The 23,937-nt window shown below is 45.3% G+C and overlaps 1 protein-coding gene across 1 annotated transcript in view; it reads right to left on the reverse strand.

Moving 5' to 3' along the window:
- The window catches only part of LOC115166471 (low-density lipoprotein receptor-related protein 1-like), a 224,795-nt gene extending 206,588 nt beyond the window's left edge, over window positions 1–18,207 (reverse strand). Inside the window, exon 1 of the mRNA XM_029720368.1 lies at window positions 17,583–18,207. Coding sequence (XP_029576228.1) covers window positions 17,583–17,679 — 97 coding nt within the window. The 5' untranslated portion in view covers window positions 17,680–18,207. The remainder of the gene's footprint in view (window positions 1–17,582) is intronic.
- Between the last annotated feature and the right edge of the window lie 5,730 nt (window positions 18,208–23,937).

Here is a 23,937-nt window from a genome sequence, read left to right on the forward strand (position 1 = left end):
AATTCTCAAGATGAGCATACACGTACCTGCTGCGTTTTGGTCCTCTTTCACCGACGACAACCGTGACACCTGAGCTCAATTTCGAGTCTCATAGCAAAGGGTCTGAATATTTATGTAAATAAGGTGCATATACTGAACAAAAATATAACCGCAACATGTAAAGTGCTGGTCCCATGTTTCATGAGCTGAAATAAAAGATCCCAGAAATGTTCTGTATGTACAAAAAGCTTATTTCTCTCACATTTTGTGCAGAAATGTGTTTACATCTCTGTTAGTGAGCATTTCTCCTTTGCCAAGATAATCCATCCACCTGACAGGTGTAGCATATCGAGAAGCTAATTAAACAGCATGATCATTACATAGGTGCACCTTGTGCTTGGTACAATAAAAGGCCACTCTAAAATGTGCAGTTTTGTCACATAACACAATGCCACAGATGTCTCAAGTTTTGAGAGAGCGAGCAATTGGCATGCTGACTGCATGAATGTCCACTAGAGCTGTTGCCAGAGAATTAAATGTTAATTTCTCTACCATAAGCTGCCTCCAACATTGTATTTGAGAATTTGGCAGTAAGTCCAACCAGCCTCACAACCTCAGACACGTGTAACCACGCCAGCCCAGGACCTCCACATCCAGCTTCTTCACCTGCAGGATGGTCTGAGACCAGCCTCCAGGACAGCTGATGAAACTGAGGAGTATTTCTGTCTGTAATAAAGCCATTTTGTGGGAAGAAAACTCATTCTGATTTGCTGGGCCTGGCTCCCCAGTGTGTGGACATATGCCCTCCCAGGCCCACCCATGGCTGCACCCCTGCCCAGTCAAGTGAAATCCATAGATTACGACCCAATTAATTGATTTCAATTAATCAAAATCAGTCTGAAGGAGAAGGAAACGGCACACTGCTCTTGATAGTATCACTGATATTTAATAAGCTTACGTATCGGCCTCACGGCCTAAATCAGTCAAAAGTGTTCCATCATGCCAAGGAACGGTTGCAATTGTCCCCTAACTAGAGACAGCGCAAATGTTTACTAAGTGAGCACACTAAAATGCTAGAAACACTTCCACATGTTCTATCACTGAGCTCACCAAAGTGGAATAGCAGCATGTTAACCTTCCTATTTCCCAGTGGGTCATTTCCTGGGCCTGGCGGTAGTGATTGGGTTCTATTACACAGTATTACAAGATAAGAGTCCAAATGGGAATCTGAAATGAATGGAATAAAATCAATGAGTCAGAGTACTCTGCGTTCTTGGAGTGTGTGTGTGTGTGTGTGTGTGTGTGTGCGTGCGTGCGTGCGTGTGGGTGCGTGTGTACAGGGGTGACAGAGAGGTGGAGGGCTCTGCGGGAGAGAAAGACAGTAGTTTCCCATCACATATCACCTCTCTCCTTCCCGTTTTCTCCGTTATATGGAATTTTGAAACAGAAACTAAACCAACCACTGGTATGTAATTAGACCTCTGTTGTCCAGTTTGAAATAATTTCTCTGTTGCTCAGTTTAGCAGAAATATTTCAAAACAAGAATCCTTCACTTTGAAAGTAACAATCAAAACCAAACAAGGAGTATGAGAAAGAACAGAGAGGAGAGAAAGAGGGCAGAGAAGCTATCCCTGGGTATTATTTAGTAGCTCTGACTGTGAGAGCAAAAACAAGATGTAAGGAAGAGGTTCTACAACAGGAAGTGTTTTGTCAGAACACTTGTCCAATGCTTTATGTTTTTCTTGTTCAATCGGATGTCATGTACCACTTTAAGTTGTTCTTCTACTATACGCTAACTACGTAATAATTTTGTTAATAATAGTATTACCACACAGGTATAAGAGCAACTTAATGTAAAGTGTTACCAAGAAGGGAGAAAATATTTTGGGAAAATTGGACTCAAAGACACTCACTGCAACACACCGTACATACTAAGACTTATATCCACACTCTGTGACAACCAGACACACAAGCACGCCCGCACGCCCGCACGCACGCACGCACGCACGCACGCACGCACACACACACACACACACACACACACACACACACACACACACACACAACCCAACCCTCGGTCCCAACTTATTCAATGGAGGCTCTGTGCAGTGCCCATCCAACAGGAACGGCCACTTAGCTTTGCGCTAAAGAAGCTGAGAAACCTCTGGCCATGCAGTATCTGACTGCAGCTATCTAGCTAGCAGAATTAACCAGTTTACTGCCCCCAGACAATATCCATGGGTCATTCAAGCTCATTCTAATCCCTAACAGCAGTCATTTTTCAAAGTAGTTGAACATGCATACAAACAACAGCTGGGGGGAGAGAGAGGGAGGGAGGGAGAGGGAGAGAGAGAAATAGACAGAGATAGGGAAATTGATAGACATACAGAGAGGAGCCTTCACTACACTGCCTTCCACACGGGAAAAGCACAACTGAGCAAGAGGACAAGTACATCAGAGTGTCTAGTTTGAGAAACAGACGGCTCAGAAGTCTTCAACTGGCAGCTTCATTAAATAGTACCCGCAAAACACCAGTCTCAACATCAACAGTGAAGAGGCGACTCCGGGATGCTGGCCTTCTAGGCAGAGTTCCTCTGTCCGGTGTCTTTTGCCAATCTTAATCGTTTCTTTTTATTGGCCAGTCTGAGATATGGCTTTTTCTTTGCAACTCTGCCTAGAAGGCCAGCATCCCTTATTTCAATTCAAAGGATTCTCTTTGTATTCAAGGTTTATATGGTTTAATATGTAGGGATCTCTCTGGATCTCTGCTAGCCCAAACCACTCAGAATCACATCAAAGTGGTGGAGGCTGAGAGGAGTGTGTGTGTCTGGCTCAATAATCGCCAGGAATGAATGATAAACAATGTATAACAACCTACATTTTAAATGGATATTCTTCTTTCCCTTGGTTAAATACAAAGACTTGCTTTGTAAGGATGAAAAAGTGATCAAGTTGTCACTGACAAAGTTGTCTGACAAAGTGTAGCTATACATGCATGCCCAGTCAAGGATATCTAAACAAAAAGCTTTTAAAAGTCAGGAATCACCTCTGTGAAGTCTACATGGCCCACCACCTCCTCATCAAAGAGCTCAGTACCGTGATAGTGATTCATTTTTATCCTAATGTGTGCCACATGCATAGCCAGCCAAGCCTCTTATCACAGAGTGGTTAAGTCCCAAATAGGACCATATTCCCCATAGGGCTCTGGTCAGGGTCAAAAGTAGTGCATTAGATAGGAGATGGTGGGCCATTTCGGACGCATCATGAATCTGAGTTCAACAGCTGTGACTAACAGAAGCAGACAGGTTTGACACATGGCAGCAGTCACATCAGCTACCTCTCTCCTCATCTGGCCAGGTGTGAAAGCAGGCTACAGAGTGGAGGAACTTGGGGCCTCCTGTTCAATTGATTCTCCAATCGAGCGCAAACACACACACAGCCTTGGAACAGCCTAGGTGTTTCTGGAGGTGGAACTAAGACTGCAAAACTGGAAGACTGGAAGAGTGCTCTGAGTAACGTCACCAGAGACCAACGTGGTCCAGCGGCCTGTCTGCCTCACCGAGCCCCCCGGGCCAGCTCCAGCTCCAGCACTAGGTGCAAAGTTCTCCATCAGAGATAGTAAAACTACAAGACAATGTTCAGTCACAAAGCCAGGATTCACACGTTTGTGTCGGATGTCAGGCAAACGTTACAACCAGTTATGCTTACTCCTTGTGTAAAATACATGGAAAAGACAGATAAGCATTTCATTTATCCGAATTAGGAAGCATTGGGATGTATAATTGTTTACATGTCTAGCTCTAGCGGTTTTTTCCGGGAACTCAAATCAAGTATGCGTCAATTTAAAAAGAACTGGCTGAGAATGTTGCTATTTGTGGTTTAGACAGTGATGAAGCATACCACAACTGACAACCAAAACAGTGAGGCAGAAAGAAAAAGAGAGACAAAGCCTAGTTTCTATAACCTAAAGAGAAATCCAAGACATCTTCTATCCTTCCCTTCCACGTCAACACCCACACAGTCGTTACCCCCATTCTGTTCAATAAACCGATCTGCTCCCTTCCGGGTCTTATAGGAGCTAAATAGAGTAAACAGTTGTGTAGCTGCTACCAGAAAACACCAATTAGAACACACCCCTTCTACTCACCATCAACAAACACTCATCTGTGAGCCTCAAGCCTTCGTACGGGGAGATCGTAGTGCATTATGGTAGTGCCACTTGGTAGTGCATTATGGTAGTGCCACCACTGGAGGCTAGTGCCTCTAGCCTCCAGTCTCAGCTCAGGCTGAATCTACAATGCTATACATGAAGGGATGCTATACAGGAAGAGATTTTATTAAGTTATTGTCAAGGCTGTCTCCGCATTATTATTTCACTAATAGTTCTGTTTAGGTTCAAGCTGCATTGTCTCCTGAAAGGAAGTATTAGTTAACACCCACCGCCATAAGCTCTTTATTACAAGCTATTCATAAGCTCTGTATTACAAGCTATTCATAAGCTCTTTATTACAAGCTATTCATAAGCTCTTTATTACAAGCAATTCATAAGCTCTTTATTACAAGCTATTCATAAGCTCTTTATTACAAGCTATTCATAAGCTCTTTATTACAAGCTATTCATAAGCTCTTTATTACAAGCTATTCATAAGCTCTTTATTACAAGCTATTCATAAGCTCTTTATTACAAGCTATTCATAAGCTCTGTATTACAAGCTATTCATAAGCTCTTTATTACAAGCTATTCATAAGCTCTTTATTACAAGCTATTCATAAGCTCTTTATTACAAGCTATTCAAAGGCTAAACTGCTACTTTGTGAAAACATGGAGACCTGTTTGCATGTTAATTCCAAAAGGCACAGCCCCATTTCCCTACACTTCACATACGGTACTTAAGTTGCATTATACATCACTTTTTCTCAAATCTCATTACAGAGAAAATGATTGCAAAGAATTTGGTGTGCCACCTGAGAGAGTGCAAAAGCTGACTAACTAAAAGCTTCAGCTGGCAGCTGCTGCAGGCCAGGCAGCATCACAATCAATGGCCATTCCTATGAGACAGTATCAATATACATGTCCCTCCCACCTGAGGATCCGTTTTCTTTCAGACATCTATTTCCTGTGTTTGATGGGTGCAAAATCGACGTGTCACTTAAATCTCGCTGGATTGATTGCTTTCATTTTACACTTGTGACTCTTTCATACTCTTGCTTGTGTCGTCTGGTTTTTCCCTTTAGCGTTACCACCAAGGAAATGTTTGTAATGACCTGTCAAACACCCCTTTAATGGCTGAAATGGGCTCAGTGGAATACATTGTATTTCCGTTGCATCTATAAGACCGCTAAAGCGTCATCAGGAATTTAACGCATCACAAGAAAGAGAAGAAAGATAACTTTAGTTTGATGGGTGTATTGATGCAAATGAAGCACATATAATTGTCTTTCTTTTAACACAAAATATTTTGTAAATACTTGATATCATTACAAAATTATATCGCAATTCAATGGCTCAAACACGAGACATATGTGGCAAGGTCCACAGACAATCACAGATTACAAAAAGAAAACCAGCCCTGTCGCGGACATCAACGTCTTGCTTCCAGACAAATGAAACAATTTCTTTGCGTGCATTGAGGACAATACAGTGCCACCGATGCGGCCCGCTACCAAAGACTGTGGGCTCTTCTTCTCTGTGGCCAGCGTGAGTAAAACATTTAAACGTGTTAAGCCTCGCAAGGCTGCCGGCCCAGACGGCATCCCTAGCCGCAGACCAATTGACTGGTGTGTTTACGGACATATTCAATCAATCCCTATCCCAGTCTGCTGTACCAACTTGCTTCACGATGTCCACCATTGTTCCTGTTCCCAAAAAAGCTAAGGTAACTGAACAAAATGACCATCGCCCCGTAGCACTCACTACTGTCATCATGAAGTGCTTTGAGAGACTAGTCAAGGATCATATCACCTCCACCTTACCTCTCACCCTAGACCCACTGAAACTTGCTTACCGCCCCAATAGGTCCACAGACGATGCAATCGCCATCACACTGCACACTGCCCTATTCCATCTGGACAACAGGGATACCTATGTAAGAATGTTGTTAATTGACTACAGCTCAGCATTCAACACCATGTACCCTCCAAAACTCATCATTAAGCTTGAGACCCTGGGTCTCAACCCCGCCCTGTGTAACTGGGTCCTGGACTTCCTGACCGGTCGCCCCCAGGTGGTGAAGGTAGGAAACAACATCTCCACTCCGCTGATCCTCAATACTGGGGCCCCACAAGGGTGCGTTCTCAGCCCTCTCCTGTGCTCCCTGTTCACCTACGACTGCATGGCCATCCACGCCTCCAACTCAATCATCAAGTTTGCAGACGACACTACAGTGGTAGGCTTGATTACCAACAACAACGAGACAGCCTACAGGTCGGAATGTGGTGTCAGGAAAATAACCTCTCACTCAATGTCAGCAAAACAAAAGAGATGATCATGGACTTCAGGAAACAGCAAGGGGAGCACCCCACTATCCACATCGAAGGGACAGCAGTGGAGAAGGTGGAAAGTTTTAAGTTCCTTGGTGTACATATCACCGACAAACTGAAATTGTCCACGCACACAGACAGTGTGGTGAAAAAGGTGCAACAGCGAGGCTGAAATGTGGCTTGTTACCAAAAACCCTCACTAACTTTTACAGGTGCACAATCGAGAGCATCCTGTCGTGCTGTATCACCGCCTGGTACAGCAACTGCATCGCCCACAACCGCAGGTCTCTCCAGAGGGTGGTGCGGTCTGCACAACGCATCACCGGGGGCAAACTACCTGCCCTCCAGGACACCTACAACACCCGATGTCACAGGAAGGCAAAAAATATCATCAAGGACAATAACCACCCGAGCCACTACATGTTCACCCCACTCCATTCAGAAGGCGAGGTCAGTGCAGGTGCATCAAAGCTGGGACAGGCAGATTGAAAAACAGCTTCTATCTCAAGGCCATCAGATTGTTAAACAGCCACCACTAGCACAGAGAGATGGCTGCCTACCTACAGACTTGATATCATTGGCCACTTTAATAAATGGAACACTAGTCACTTTAATAATGTTTACATATATCACATTACTCATCTCATATGTATATAATGTATCCTTCACTATCTATTCTTTACTATCTATTGCATCTTAGCCACTCTGTCACTGCTCATCCATATATTTTATACTTATATATTCTTATCCTATTCCTTTACTAGATTGTGTGTATTAGGTTTTGCTGTGGAATTTGTTAGATATTAGGTTTTGTTGAGGAATTTGTTAGCTATTACCTGTTAGATACTGCTACACTGTCAGATCTAGAAGCATAAGCATTTCACAACACTCACAATAACACCTGCTAACCATGTGTATGTGACCAATACATTTTGATTTGATTTGAAATGTATATGAGTGCATTCTAATATATATATATATATATATATATATATATATATATATATATATATATATATACACACTTTTTTTTACAATAAATTCAATACCTGAATTCCCAACAAAATCCTTAAACTCCATTCATTATCTGTCAAAATAAAATAAAATAAAATGTTATTTTGTCACATAGACCTTACAGTGAAATGCTTACCTACAAGCCCTTAACCAACAACGCAGTTTGAAGAAGAAAAAAATAAGTGTTAAGTACAAAATAGATAAGTACAAAATAGTAAAAATAAAAGTAACAAATAATTAAAGAGCAGCAGTAAAATAACAATAGCAAGGCGATATAAAGGGGGTACCGGTACAGAGTCAATGTGCAGGGGCACCGGTTAATCAAGGTAATTGAGGTAATATGTACACGTAGGTAGAGTTAAAGTGACTATGCATAGATAATAAACAGAGAGTAGCAGCAGCGTAAAAGAGGGGGCAATGCAAACAGTCTGGGTAGACATTTGATTAGCTGTTCAGGAATCATATGGCTTGGGGGTAGAAGCTGCTTGGGGGTAGAAGTATTTTGGACCTAGACTTGGTGCTCCGGTATCGCTTGCCGTGCGGTAGCAGAGAGAACAGTCTATGACTAGGGTGGTTGGGGTCTTTGACAATTTTTAGAGCCTTCCTCTGACCCTGCCTGGAATAGAGGTCCTGAATGGCAGGAAGCTTGGCCCCAGTGATGTACTGGGCCGTACGCACTACCCTCTGCAGTGCCTTGGGGTCGGAGGCCGAGCAGTTGCCGGTCCAGTCAGTGATGCAACCAGTCAGGATGCTCTCCATGGTGCAGCTGTAGAACTGTTTGAGGATTTGAGGACCCATGCCAAATCTTTTCAGTCTCCTGAGGGGGAATACGCTTTGCCGTGCCCTCGTCACGACTGTCTTGGTGTGTTTGAACCATGATAGTTTGTTGGTGAAGTGGGACACCAAGAAACTTGAAGCTCTCAACCTGCTCCACTACAGCACCGTCGATGAGGATGGGGGCGTGCTCGGTCCTCCTTTTCCTGTAGTCTCTTTAGTCTTGATCACGTTGAGGGAGAGGTTGTTGTCCTGGCACCACACGGCCAGGTCTCTGACCTCCTCCCTTATAGGCTGTCTCATCGTTGTCGGTGATCAGGTCTACCACTGTTGTGTCATCGGCAAACTTAATGACGGTGATGGAGTCGTGCCTGGCCATGCAGTCATGGGTGAACAGGGAGCACAGGAGGGGACTGAGCATGCACCCCTGAGGGGCCCCCGTGTTGAAGATCAGCATGGCGGATGTGTTGTTACCTACCCTTACCACCTGGGGGCAGGCCGTCAGGAAGTCCAGGATCCAGTTGCAGAGGGAGGGGTTTAGTCACTGGGTCCTTAGCTTACTGGTGAGCTTTGAGGGCACTATGGTGTTGAACGCTGAGCTGTAGTCAATGAATAGCATTCTCACACAGGTGTTCCTTTTGTCCATGTAGGAAAGGGCAGTGTGGAGTGCCATAGAGATTGCATCATCTGTGGATCTGTTGGGGCGGTATGCAAATTGGATTGGGTCTTGGATTTCTGGGATAATGGTGTTGATGTGAGCCATGACCAACCTTTCAAAGCACTTCATGGCTACAGACGTGAGTGCTACAGGTCGGTAGTCATTTAGGCAGGTTACCTTAGTGTTATTGGGCACAGGGACTATGGTGGTCTGCTTCAAACATGTTGGTATTACAGACTCAGTCAGGGAGAGGTTGTCAGTGGGTCAGCGCATGCTCGGAGTACACGTCCTGGTAATCAGCCTTGTGAATCTTGATCTGTTTAAAGGTCTTATTCACGTCGGCTACGGAGAGCGTGATCACACCGTCGTCCGGAACAGCTGATGCTCTCATGCATGTTTCAGTGTTACTTGCCTCGAAGCGAGCATAAAAGTTATTTGGCTCGTCTGGTAGGCTCATGTCACTGGGCAGCTCACAGCTGTGCTTCCCTTTGTAGTCTGTAATACTTTGCAAGCCGTGCCACATCTGAAGAGCGTCGGAGCCGGTGTAGTACGATTCAATCTTAATCCTGTATTGACACTTTGCCTGTTTGATGGTTCGTCGGAGGGCATAGCAGGATTTCTTATAAGATTCCGGGTTAGAGTCCCCCTCCTTGAAAGCGGCAGCTCTACCCTTTAGCTCAGTGCGCATGTTGCCTGTAATCCATGGCTTCTGGTTGGGGAATGTACGTACAGTCACTGTGGGGGCGACATCATCGATGCACTTATTGATGAAGCCAGTAACTGATGTGGTATACTCCTCAATACCATCGGAAGAATCCCAGAACATATTCCAGTCCATGCCAGTAAAATGTTTTATGTGCTATAATTGTCAATATCTGGATTAAAAAAACTGAAAACGTTTGGATAATCTTCAATTGTCCAACTTGCATTGATTAGAATGATTTTTTATTAGAAAAACCTTTCAACAATTTTGATGACCATTGCTAGTGACAGGCTAGCCATGGTAGAGATAACCTGGTCCCAGATGTCTTTGTGATCTTGCCAACTCCATTGCTGTCATTGATCAGTCAAACATGACAATTCCATAAGGAGATGGTAAGAGAGCAGAAAAAAAATGACATCCAGGCTAACATAGAGTCTAAAGAGAGTAACGTAAAATCTATGACCTGTTGAATGTGTGTGGAGGATGCAGAACGTTCCTGGTAGATGTTTCCAGTGCTGGTTATGAATGTTCTGAGGAGAGGCCATGAAACAGGGCCCATTATAGGGTCAGGAAAACAGAGTCTAGGCACCTCTGGAATTCACCCTCTCTCTTCACCTCCTGACCCACAGAAAACATCAAAAGAAAATGACCCCGGATGATCAAAGGACCTTTTCTTCTTATCTTTTTTACTACAAAACATAGACAATCAAAGTCTAGAGAAAATCGCAGGTTTTAAAAGTGTAGAGAAAATCGCATCTCCACTATTATGGTGCTGGAGATAAGCAATATGATGTAAAAAAAGGGGTGAAGTGCCCCTTTAATGACTTGGGTATACAGACTTCTCTGGAATTTACCCTCGCTCTTCACCTTGTGAACCAACCAGCTCCGGACAGGCGGGCGACTCAGGCATAGGACGCACCAGGCTGGGAAAACATGCAGGAGGCCTGGCTCTGGGAGCAGGCACTTGACTCACCAGGCTGGGGAGACTTGCAGGAGGCCTGGCTCTGGGCGCAGCCACAGGACTCACCAGGCTGAGGAGACATGCAGGAGGCCTGGCTCTGGGCGCAGGCACAGGACTCACCAGGCTGGGGAGACTTGCAGGAGGCCTGGCTCTGGGCGCAGCCACAGGACTCACCAGGCTGAGGAGACATGCAGGAGGCCTGGCTCTGGGCGCAGGCACAGGACTCACCAGGCTGGGGAGACTTGCAGGAGGCCTGGCTCTGGGCGCAGCCACAGGACTCACCAGGCTGAGGAGACATGCAGGAGGCCTGGCTCTGGGCGCAGGCACAGGACTCACCAGGCTGGGGAGACTTGCAGGAGGCCTGGCTCTGGGCGCAGGCACAGGACTCACCAGGCTGGGGAGACATGCAGGAGGCCTGGCTCTGGGAGCAGGCACCAGATAGACCGGGTCCTGGAGACGCACTGAAGGTCTGGAGCGCACGGCCTGCACAACCCGTCCTGGCTGAGTTGTCACTGTAGCCCGGCACGGGCGAAGCGCTGGCACAGGGCGAACTGGGCTGTGCTGGAGATTGAGGGCTGCCGTGCGTAGAGCAGGCGCAAGGTAGGCTGGACCTAGGAGACGCACTGGTGGCCAGATGTGCTGCGCCGGCGCACTTCTCCCTGGCTGGATGCCCACTCTAGCACGGCACTTGCGGGGGGCTGGTATCGACCGCACCGGACTGTGCGTGCGGATGGGCGAGACCGTGCGCACTTCCGCATAGCACGGTGCTCTCCACATCACCCGCTCCCCACGGTAAGCACGGGGAGTTGGCTCAGGTCTATTGCCTGACTCCGCCAATCCCCCGGCTGCCTCTCAGGCTCCTGTAGCTCCCTTAACTTGTCCTCCCAGAATCGACGTTCCGACTTCCATGTCCATCCTTCTCCCCGGTGCTCCAATCCACGCTGCTTGGTCTTCTTTTGGTGGGTGGTTCTGTAACGGCCGTTGCAAGGAGTAGACCAAGGCGCAGCGTGGTGAGTGCCCATCATTAATTTATTTACTGAGAACACTTTAAACAAAATAACAAAACAACCAACAGTTCCGCCAGGTTCAACAAAACAGAAAGTAACCACCCACAAAACCCAAAGGAAAACAGGCTGCCTAAGTATGGCTCCCAATCAGAGACAACGATATACAGCTGTCCCTGATTGAGAACCATACCCGGCCAAAACAAAGAAATACACAAAACATAGAAAAAAGGACATAGAATGCCCACCCTAGTCACACCCTGGCCTAACCAAAATAGAGAATAAAAACCTCTCTATGGCCAGGGCGTGACAGTTGTGGTCACGTATGTCTGCTTAATGTCAAAGGGACATAGAAATACTGTACATCCTACACATAATGGGTTGATCTGTAGGAGGCATCCCATCTCTATCTTTTTCTGTAAGATATGAGTCATACAGTACAAGGACTGCTATGTGTTTTTAGTGGTGGTGAAATGAACTAGAAACCCACAGAGAAGAACACTACACATAGGCTACCATATATCCTCTCCCTTAATAACATACTGGATCAAATGTAACATGATACAATTGCTATTTGCTAAAACCTTTAGCCACAATTACAACATTAACATGTGATCATCAAGTATCCGATGTTTCTGGATTTGCATCTTTGATATCTAAACAGAGTTGTTTGACTGTGCAGCTAAATATAGATACACCATCTCCAGCTAGCCAGGATAGTCCTGGAACAGAACAACCAAAGATAAACCATCTCCAGCTAGCCAGGACAATCCTTAAACAGAACAACTAAAGATAAACTATCTCCAGCTAGCCAGGACAATCCTAGAACAGAACAACTAAAGATAAACCATCTCCAGCTATCCAGGACAAACCTAGAACAGAACAACTAAAGATAAACCATCTCCAGCTATCCAGGACAATCCTGGAACAGAACAACTAAAGATAAACCATCTCCAGCTATCCAGGACAATCCTGGAACAGAACAACTAAAGATAAACCATCTCCAGAACAGAACAGTGGTTGGCCCTAAACTCTGACCTCTGACCTTGGCTTCCTCAATCTCCTCTTTTCCTAAATCCCTAATTCATGCTACGTCCAGCCAGCCAAGCCCAGTGGTGATCCGGATTGTGTTTCATCTTAAGTGCCTGACCCTGGCCTCTAGCATAGCAGCATCACTCTCTCACTCACACACTCATCCCCTTCCTCATGTCTCCTCTGGACTCTAGCATACCATCCACTCACTTACTTACTCACTTACTCACTCACTCACTCACTCACTCACCCCCCCCCCCCCCTCCCTCCCTTCTCTCTGCCCTGGACTCTAGCATAGCATCCACTCACTTACTCACTCACCCCCCTTCCCTCTCTTCTCTCTCCCCTGGACTCTAGCATAGCATCCAGTCACTCACCCCCCCCCCCCCCCCCTCCCGTGCCTCTGACTTTGCCTCTGGACATCTGTGCCATTGATCATCATCATGCTGCTTGCAACATGAGATCAGATTCTGTCCCCAACATTTTCCATCATTGCTCTGGTCGTACATACTGTTACCCAGACATCAATGGAGATTGATTCCTGCTGCTAATGTTTGTTTCGTTTTTCTAAGATCAGATGCTGTACTGTCCTGTGATTGTCCAGTGTCTCCCAACATTTCGCCATCACTGGTCTGGCCGTGCATAATGTTACCTGAACGTCATGCGGAGACTCACAAGGGTCTCCAGACGGATTGATTCCTGCTGGTCAGTGGTGTAAAGTGTAAAGAAAAAATACTTGAAAGTACTACTTAAATAGTTTTGGGGGGTATCTGTACTTTACTATTTATATTTTTGGCAACTTTTACTTTTACTTCACTACATTCCGAAATAAAATAATGTACTTTTTACTCCATAAACTTTCCGTGGCAGCCAAAAGTACTGGTTACATTTTGACAGGAAAATTGTCCAATTCACACACTGTAACACCCTGGCCATAGAGAGGGGTTTTTTGTTCGTTATTTTGGTTAGGCCAGGGTGTTACATTGGGTGGGCGTTCTATGTTCTTTTTTCTAGGTTGGTTTGTTTCGTTGATTTTGGCCGTGTGGCTTCCAATCAGGCACAGCTGTAGTTTGTTGTTGCTGATTGGGAGTCACACATAAGTAGCCTGTTTTTCCTTTGGGGTTTGTGGGTGATTGTTTTCGGTTTCGTTCATTTTTGACCAGACAGGACTGTTTGCTGCCGTTGCTGTTTAGTGTTTTGTTTATAGTGGTTCATTTTATTAAATATTCAAAATGAATACACATCCTCCGCTGTACCTTGGTTTTATTACGACGACAGCCCTTACAGAATCACCCACCAAAATACGGACCAAGCAGCGGAGGAAGGAGCAGCGCAAGGAGAAGAAGAACCAGGAGAGGAGCTATCGGGAGTCGTGGAATTGGGAGGAATTGCTGGACGGTAAAGGACCATGGGCTCAAGCTGGGGAGTATCACCGCCCGCAGTGGGAGATCGAGGCGGCAATAGCTGAGAGGTGCTGGTATGAAGCGAGGGAGCGCAACAGGCACAAGAGGCAGCCCCCCAAAAAACTTTGGGGGGGCACACGGGGAGTGTGGCAGAGCCAGGATCTAATTCTGGGCCAACTCCCCGTGCTTACCGGAAGCAGCGTGGTACTGGTAAGGCACCGTGTTATGCTGTGAAGCGCACGGTGTCTCCAGTGCGCGTTCATAGCCCGGTGCGCTATAGGCCAGCCCCCCGCAAGTGCCATGCGAGTGCAGGCATCGAGCCAGGACGGATTGTGCCAGCTCAGCGCGTCTGGTCTCCAGTGTGCCTTTTCGGTCCAGGTTATCCTGCACCGGCTCTGCGCACTGTGTCTCCAGGGCGCAGATGCCTGCGCCAGTTCGCCCAATGCCTGCGCTCCGCCCGTGCCGGGCCAAAGTGGGCATTCAGCCTGGAGTGTGGGTAAAGAGCCTACGTACCAGAACTCCAGTGCTCCCCCACAGGCCGGTTTATCCTGTGCCTCCTCCTCGGACCAGGCCTACAGTGGGTCTCCCCATCCTGGTCAGTCCTGTGCCTCCTCCACGGACCAGGCCTCCAGGGGGTCTCCCCATCCTGGTCAAGCCTGTACCTCCTCCACGGACCAGGCCTCCAGTGGGTCTCCTCATCCTGGTCAGTCCTGTGCCTCCTCCACGGACCAGGCCTCCTTCATGTCTCCCCAGCCTGGTGAGTCCTGGGCCAGAGCCGCCAGAGCCGCCCGCCAGTCCGGAGCCGCCAGAGCCGCCCGCCAGTCCGGAGCCGCCAGAGCCGCCCGCCAGTCCAGAGCCGCCCGCCTGTTCGGAGCCGCCAGAGCCGCCCGCCTGTCTGGAGCCGTCAGAGCCGCCCGCCAGCCCGGAGCCGCCAGAGCCGCCCGCCAGCCCGGAGCCACCGGGTCGCCCGCCAGCCGGGCGCAGCCAGAATCACCCGCCAGCCGGGCGCAGCCAGGGTCACCCACCAGTCCTCCGGCGCAGCTAGGGGCGCCACCTAAGTGGCCGAAGCCAAGGGTGGAGCGGGGTCCACATCCCGCACCCGAGCCGCCGCCGTAGGAAGGCCCACCCGGACCCTCCTCTTTAGAGTCAGGTTTTGTGGCCGGAGTCCGCACCTTTGGGGGGGGGGGGTACTGTAACGCCCTAGTGGTTCATTTTATTAAATATTCAAAATGAATACACATCCTCCGATGCACCTTGGTTTTATTACGACGACAGCCCTTACACACACTTATCAAGAGAACCTCCCTGGTCATCCCTACTGCATCTGATTTGGCGGACTCACTAAACAGAAACGCTTTGTCTATAAATTGTCTGAGTGTTGGAGTGTGCCCCTGGCAATAAAAAAAAACATAAAACTGGTGCAGTCTGGTTTGCTTAATATAAGGAATTTAAAATGATTTACACTTCATCTTTTACTTTTGATACTTAAGTATATTTAAAACCAAATACTTTTAGACTTTTACTCAAGTAGTATTTTACTGGGTGACTTTCACTTTTACTTAAGTCATTTTCTATTAACTATCTTTACTTTTACTCAAGTATGACAATTGAGTACTTTTTCTACCACTGCTGCTGGTAAAGAATGCATTTCCCCATCAGTGGCGAGTGCTAGCAAAAAGATCAGCTGCTGTACTGTTGTAGTACTGTCCAATGTTTCCCAACATTCCCCAAATTGTGAGCCTGCACTGATTGACTGAAGTATTGCCTCTTTCTTTAATGTTCATACACGAGCATCATTGTTCGCTTCTACTATGGAGTAGTCTACATTTTAACAATATGGATTATACGGAGGATTATGTAGGTGAATAGAAGGAAACCTACTGCTATCTCAGTATCCCTAGTTTCAAGAACTAAATGAGCGGATGTAGGCCAACTGTATTATTCAAATCAGTTGGGAGGGACCTTTATAAACATGCCTTCAATGCCTTGGAAACCCAACACATTATTTATGCGCATCACTAAAAACAATTTGGGGTATTTTTGCAATAGTGGGTTGTTTAGTAAGAGTGTATTTTGTAATGCAAGTTGTGCTGCCTCAGTACTGCACTACTGAGTGATGTTCGGTTTTAAAACACCAAAACAAGTCAAGTTCATCTCTCTATCATAACAAAATGTTCATGAGAAAAACTATTCAGTCCAATATCTGGTTGTGGCTTTAGATATGAATAGCCAATGTGGTATGAGTTACCTATAATACAAGAGCAGCCTATTCATTCCCTTTAAGTCAAATGAACTATGCCAGTGACACTATAATGACAAATGCTGGTCTATTTGACACTGTATAGCAACAATGTTGCCAGACGTTCCAAATCATTGTCTACAATGTTATAATGTTCTCGCTCTGAAAGTGCATGGCCATAATGTCGCACGAGATTGTATAATTGTTGCAAGAATGCACTTTAGAATGTAGCTGATCATTATAGTCAATTACTCGAAAATAACTCGATTATTTAATTCAGTTCTCTATAGGCTATCTGACTGTCATCAAGTGAATAGGTCTATGATGTTGTGATGAATGTATAGTTTCCAAGACTTTCTAACCTTAGCTGCTCGTCTGGACAGGTCACGAAAATAGCCTATATTTATAAAGATTACAACTGACCAACCGCAACATAGTTGCTTTTACATTCTAAGCGCATGCAGCTCAAAACAAACATGAAAACGGATATTTCAATAGGATTTGGTTTGAAGTGAACCCGCGAAGGTGTAACCTGATCACTGCAAAAAAAATCCTTAGCCTACAGCCATATAGATTCTGTCCCATAAATGATTCACACGCATAAATACGCCATAGGCATATTGATCGGGTCCGTATTAGCCTACTGATCGATCCAAGGAAAAGTGTAGTGCCGTGTCTGTCTAGCCTACCTAGAACTGGGGACACGCAGGCCTTTCCCTTTCACGGATGTGCTGTGATATATGCATCGTCTACCTGCTGAATAACCTTACAAGACAACATTGAACGAGCATGTCAACAACAGCACAAGAACAAAGGGCATACAGTATTTTGAATCATTCGTGGGGCTACATCTCATCTGGGAGGGAATGGGAATCAAACCGAGTAGCTGGCAGCACAACACTGTCCGTGTAGCCATGCATGGCTTTGAATCCCCTTTGATTTACGAAAAAATGAACCCATATGAAGCTCAACACATCTGTAGGTTAGTTGACGACAGTTGTTTTATGTCAATAACACCCTAAATGAATCAGGCCAGGCTACAGACAGGTGTTTATGAAATGATCATTTGACAAAAGGTGAGCAGGCAAGATAGCCTATATCCTATGAAGTCTGTCTCACAAACATGGCACCTATATGATTAGCCCTATTGTTCATATCGATCACTAGCAGACTGGTTGAGTCTAATGCCTATAGGTGTTATGAAGACATTTGTCCTGGGCCAATAGTAGGCTATGTGGTGAATAGCCTACATTCCATGTTACACCTATATTGCTAAAGAGTGGGCATGCAGTTTCACAAAGCAAATAGGCTACAACACACTAGACTGTCACTTACCATCAATAGATGCTGTAGGAGATAGGATCTCCAAACTGAGCAGAAATCCCACGAAGAACAACCTCATTGCCAACACCTTTGCAATGCCAGATGTCATTGCTTTTTTAATATGTATAAAATACTGGATATAACGTTGGCTAGAATGATAAGATCAGAGAATATATTCAAACACCTCATCCGAACACCCAGAATGGTCGGGTGCGATTGTCCGTTCTCTTTGCGCCCTGCAACCACGCACTGAGAATAGCTACGGTAGCTTCACTAGCAGCAGTAGGCAATGGATACAAATGTAGAAACATTGAAAGGCTTGCTACAACCTAGTGAGCCTACGAGTTGTTCTCATGCAGTCATGTATATGTATTATACAGTATCAGCATGCGTGATCCATATAAGCCCACACACTATTTTTCAAAGGAAAATATATTGTGAACACAATGTGGCTTCACCATTCATCTAGAAATGTCCCACTAGTTCACAATCTCCTCGGATTTCCGTCCCTGCGGCAGTGTTGAAAATAACCCATGCCATAAAAGAAAAAAGAAAAGCGCCTTTTTCTTTGGGAGCTCCACCGCCTCTGTTACTGGTGGTTACAACACGTTGAGTGGATGGCGGTGAGTCTGAAGCGCCGACACACAGCACTCTGGAACCAGTGGATGACGTCACCAATTCAATTCTTACAGAAAATCGAAAAACTGCGCGGCAAGCTCCCTTTGCGCAAGCGCGGAGACTCTTTCCAGCGCATTAAACTGGCGCCCCTACACCAACCATATTGGCACAAGGACAGTTGTTTTCTGTTTCAATTTGATTGACAAGTGTACACCCTCAAATCTGTCTGTCATTAGAGTTGAACAGGTCCGAAATATTATAACACATTGGCCTACTGTATATAACACAGAACTTATTTAACGTCCTTATTTTAAAACTTTTTAAAGAATGCCACACTGGGTCTTCCAACACTGTGGAAGCTTTTCCCTAGCTTTGTGCACACACAGCTGCTCTTAACTTCAGCATTGATAGGTGTGCACCCTAGAGCTCCCAAGAATCATACCAGTATGCTTCTATGTTACTATGATGACAGATGAGATCATGAGAAGTGTCCCAGCCAGGGTTCCAGAGAGGAAGGATGTGCTATATTCAAAACAGCTTTTTGGACTTTCTATGACATCCCGCTCAGAGAATATTCTCTGACTCACACTAATGATGTATGTAAACCCTCGATTGCTGATGCTATGTTTGTGCCATTGAGAAGTTTTGAAGCCACCAGTCAGCCATACTGGCAGTGGCACTCCCCTGTAGGAGCAGTACTCCATAGGAATTCATGGAATTCTATAGTATTTCAATTAAATGTAGTACAACCCACTACAACAACAACAAAAAATACTTAAATACATGTCATTTTGTCCTTTAATTGAAATAAAATAGAATTCCATTCATTCCTATGGAGGACTCTGCATACTCTCAACTGCCAATATATAGCATCAGTAATCCAGGGTTTATATACATAACTGAACCCAGTCCACTGCATTTCTCAGGAGAGAACCTCCTCTTGTGGTAAATGAAGGACATGGCATATAACTCAACAGTCGTAGCACAGAGTTTTCCTAGTAGACGCATCGCAGTAGTCTAGCATGGCGACATCTCAAAATAACTGTAGAGTATAGGGGCTGCAAAAAAATAAATACAGCTTTTTAGGCAAATGTACTAAACAATAACTTTAAGCAATGCAATTCATATGCATAGAATAGCCTATCAGTTAGGCTATAAAATAGCTTACACATTTCATTGACTTTAGACAAAGTCAATGAAAGACCCAGCCATAGCCAAACTAATGCACATAAAAAAATGGAATCTGGACTCTGAACTCTGTCATAAAACCTGACTTCATGATCAAATCATCTGTGACATATGGATTCTCATCCTATGAATGTCAGCTCAGTTCACAATGCTGCATAGTAAAAAGCTCTGTTTTCTTCCCAAAGCAGCGGAGTTGTATTATGGCTTTGTTTCCAATATGAGTCCCAAATGGCACCCTATTTCCTATAGTGCACTGCTTTTGACCAGTTCCCTGTCACAGGGATTCCTATCATAAGGATATCTTAGGGCCCTGGTCAAATGTAGTGCAATACTGTACATAGGGAATAGGGTGCCAGTTGGGAAGCAGACAAGGCTTGGGGTAGTAGAGGAAGATGTTTTCCATCTGGAGCAGTAAGACAATGAAACTGTCTGTGACCCCTCAGAGAAAGACAGAGATTTGAGACTGGCTTAAATCTCTCTTAAATCTCCCCTCTCTCTTAAATCTCTCTCTCTCTTTCCTCCCTCTCTCTCTCTCTCTCTCTCTCTCTCCGTACTCCCTCCCCCTCCCTCCCTCAGTCTAGTGTGAAGACTGATACTTAAGAAGAATGTGAGTGACATAGTCAGGAGGGAGGGTCCTCTAGCTTTCTCATCCAATGGGTTTTGAGAAGGAGACGTGTCGAGAGGACGCGAGGAGTATTAAGATTCTCCCTATGAGTCTAAAACACATAGACGGTTTGTGAAAACATATATCGATCTAACAAACGTTGGCCCATTCATAATCCATTATCATGGACTTAAAAAACATAGAGAGGGATTTGGTGTGGTTTCAAAGGCCTGAGGCAAGAGGGGAAGTCTGAGTATAAACAAAGATCCTATCTAGATCCCCCTCTGAGAGAATGTATATCCCAAAGGGCACCCTATTCCCTATATAGTGCTCTGGTCAAAAGTAGTGAACTATGTAGGGAATAAGGAGCCATTTGGGAAGCAGACAATATAAGGCTGATTCCTACTGTTGTAAGTAATAAGCAACTATTACAAATATGGAGTGGGGGGATTTGGATACTTAGAGCACAGTACATTCAACCCAGAGAGGCATACAAAGGACAGATCATCCACAACACACATCTTTTGTATGCCTTCAGTGATGACTTCTGTGCACAGGGATTGACCTGGCTTGTTGCTATAGTCAAACTACAATATGAAACTTCAAAAGTACATGACTCAAAAAAGTACTTCTATCGCGACCTTACATGATATCATGCCTTCTGTTGGATTTTAGAAAGACAGCCTACAGTAGTTGATTTTAGAATGAAAACCAGAAACTAAAATGATCTAACCCTTCCAGACCTGTAGAGGGCACTGAACACTGAACATGGTGTAAATGGAATGCTTGTTGTAGTATAGAGTTAGACTTTCAATGTACTGTATATCAAGTATCAACCATCAAGATAAACTCAGCAAAAAAAGAAACATGCCTTTTTCAGGACACTGTCTTTCAAAGATAATTTGTAAAAATCTAAATAACTTCACAGATCTTCATTGTAAAGGGTTTAAACACTGTTTCCCATGTGTAACGGCTGTCGTATTGTAGAGAGGACCAAGGCGCAGCGGGTTGCATGTTCATCATTATATTTAATGAATAAAGATAACACGAAACAAAACAATAAACGACAGGTGACAGTTTCACAGGCTACAATAATCACTAGCAGTGCGAAATACAACTACCCACAAACAAACAGGTGAACACAAGCTCTTAAATATGGCTCTCAATCAGGAACAACGATGAACAGCTGTTCCTGATCGAGAGCCACACGGACCAACAAAGAAATACACACACTACAAAAACCTAGAATACAAAAACCAGAACATACACCAAAACCCCGGAATACATAAATAAAACACCCCTCTACAATGCACATAACCCCCGAACCACATAAAACAAATACCCTCTGCCACGTCCTGACCAACCTACAACTACAAATAACCCCTATACTGGTCAGGACGTGACACCATGCTTGTTCAATGAACCATAAACAGTTACTGAACATGCACCTGTGGAACTGTTGTTAAGACACTAACAGCTTACAGACAGTAGGCAATTAAGGTCACAGTTATGAAAACTTAGGACACTAAAGAGGCCTTTCTACTGACTCGAAAACACCAAAAGAAAGATGCCCAAAGTCCCTGCTCATCTGCGTGAACGTGCCTTAGGCATGCTGCAAGGAGGAATGCGGACTGCAGATGTGGCCAGGGCAATACATTGTAATATCCGTACTGTGAGACGCCTAAGACAGCGCTACAGGGAGACAGGACAGACAGCTGATCATCCTCGCAGTGGCAGACCACGTGTAACAACACCTGCACAGGATCGGTACATCCGAACATCACACCTGCGGGACAGGTATAGGATGGCAACAACAACTGCCCGAGTTACACCAGGAATGCACAATCCCTCCGTCAGTGCACAGACTGTCCGCAATAGGCTGAGAGAGGCTGGACTGAGGGCTTGTAGGCCTGTGGTAAGGCAGGTCCTCACCAGACATCACCGGCAACAATGTGGCCTATGGGCACAAATCCAATGTCGCTGGACCAGACAGGACTGGCAAAAAGTGCTCTTCACTGATGAGTCGCGGTTTTGTCTCACCAGGGGTGATTGTCGGATTCGCGTTTATCGTTGTAGGAATGAGCGTTACACCGAGGCCTGTACTCTGGAGCGGGATCGATTTGGAGGTGGAGGGTCCGTCATGGTCTGGGGAGGTGTGTCACAGCATTATCGGACTGAGCTTGTTGTCATTGCAGGAAATCTCAACGCTGTGCGTTACAGGGGAGACATCCTCCTCTCTCATGTGGTACCCTTCCTGCAGGCTCATCCTGACATGACAATGCCACCAGCCACACTGCTTGTACTGTGCATTATTTCCTGCAAGACAGGAATGTCAGTGTTCTGCCATGGCCAGCGAAGGGCCCGGATCTCAATCCCATTGAGCACATCTGGGACCTGTTGGATCGGAGGGTGAGGGCTATGGCCATTCCACCCAGAAATGTCCGGGAACTTGTAGGTGCCTTGTTGGAAGAGTAGGGTAACGTCTCACAGCAACAATAGGCAAATCTGGTGCAGTCCATGAGGAGGAAATGCACTGCAGTACTTAATGCAGCTGGTGGCCACACCAGACTGTTACTTTTGATTTTAACCCCCCTTTGTTCAGGGACACATTATTCCATTTCTGTTAGTCACATGTCTATGGAACTTGTTCAATTTGTGTGTCATTTATTGAATCTTGTTATGTTCAATCAAATATTTACAAGCTACGTTTGCGGAAAATAAACGCAGTTGACAGGGAGAGGACGTTTCTTTTTTTGCTGAGTGTATATAGGATAAATGATTATTGATGACAAATGATTATTAACTAATATTTAGACATCTTATGTTTACTGATGTTATTTAATTTAATAGCACAATAACCATTTAACCATTGTAATAATAGCAGAGATTCATTTTAAAAGATTGAATAGAAGTAATTGATGCAGCTTTCAAATGTTACATTTGAGCTTCCTCTCACAACCAAAATCTGCAGGGTATGGATGTTAGTTTTCAGTGTTTGGTGCAGAAAACACTCCAGCCTGCAGAAGTCTTCCAACATACACTCTTAGAAAGACTGCGCTTTCTAGAACATTAAAAGGGTTATTTTGCTGTCCCCATAGGATAACCCTTTGAATAACCCTTTATGGTTCCAGGTCGAACACGTTTGGTTCCAGGTAGAACCCTTTTGGGTTTCATCTTGATCCCTTTCCACAGAGGGTTCTACCTGGAAACAAAAAGGGTTCTCCTATGGGTACAGCCGAAGAACCCCTTTGGAATAGTTTTTTCTGAGAGTGTAGATGTTTGTTAAGAGACAGAAGCACAGAATGGTAGAATGTAATGTCGTGGAGAATCTGTGAAAAACAGTGTCTGGGTATCCCTAGACCCCAGAAGAATGGCTAGACAATCACTCCTCAGCCCTTAACTGAGAATAAACAAGGTTGGGTAAATTGAAGTGAATGAACCTCATTACAAAGCAATATATCTGACTGGCTTTTATGTTCAGTTTTGTATATACTTGAGTTACTTTTAGAGACATAGAATCTTATTAAGTCTGAATTTGTTCTGTCAATACAATTAATCATAAATTATACTTGGTAACAACTCAACCTGATAATCTCAACCTGATAATCTCATCCTGATAATCTCATCCTGATAATCCCCCTAGAGGAAGTAGGGAGGGTGTTCAGTCAGTGCTAGCACTGTGTATCTGGCATGGACACAGCATGGTGTGTGGGAGACAGTCTGAAAGGGTGCCAGGATAAACAGTCCCTGACCACATGTTATCCCAGGCAGGGCAACCTGGCCTCTCTCCAGACTGTACATCTGCAGCAACACACAGTCAATCCCCCTGCTTTACTGACCCAGCCAAGGAGAGGGGACAGGGGACAGGGGACAGGAGACAGGGGACAGGGGACAGGGGACAGGGGAGGGCACGAGAGGAGAGAGGGAGGGAATCTAGGGGGGATGGTCTAGGCATGG

This window comes from Salmo trutta, chromosome 28, assembly GCF_901001165.1.
Source record: "Salmo trutta chromosome 28, fSalTru1.1, whole genome shotgun sequence".
Taxonomy (NCBI): domain Eukaryota; kingdom Metazoa; phylum Chordata; class Actinopteri; order Salmoniformes; family Salmonidae; genus Salmo; species Salmo trutta.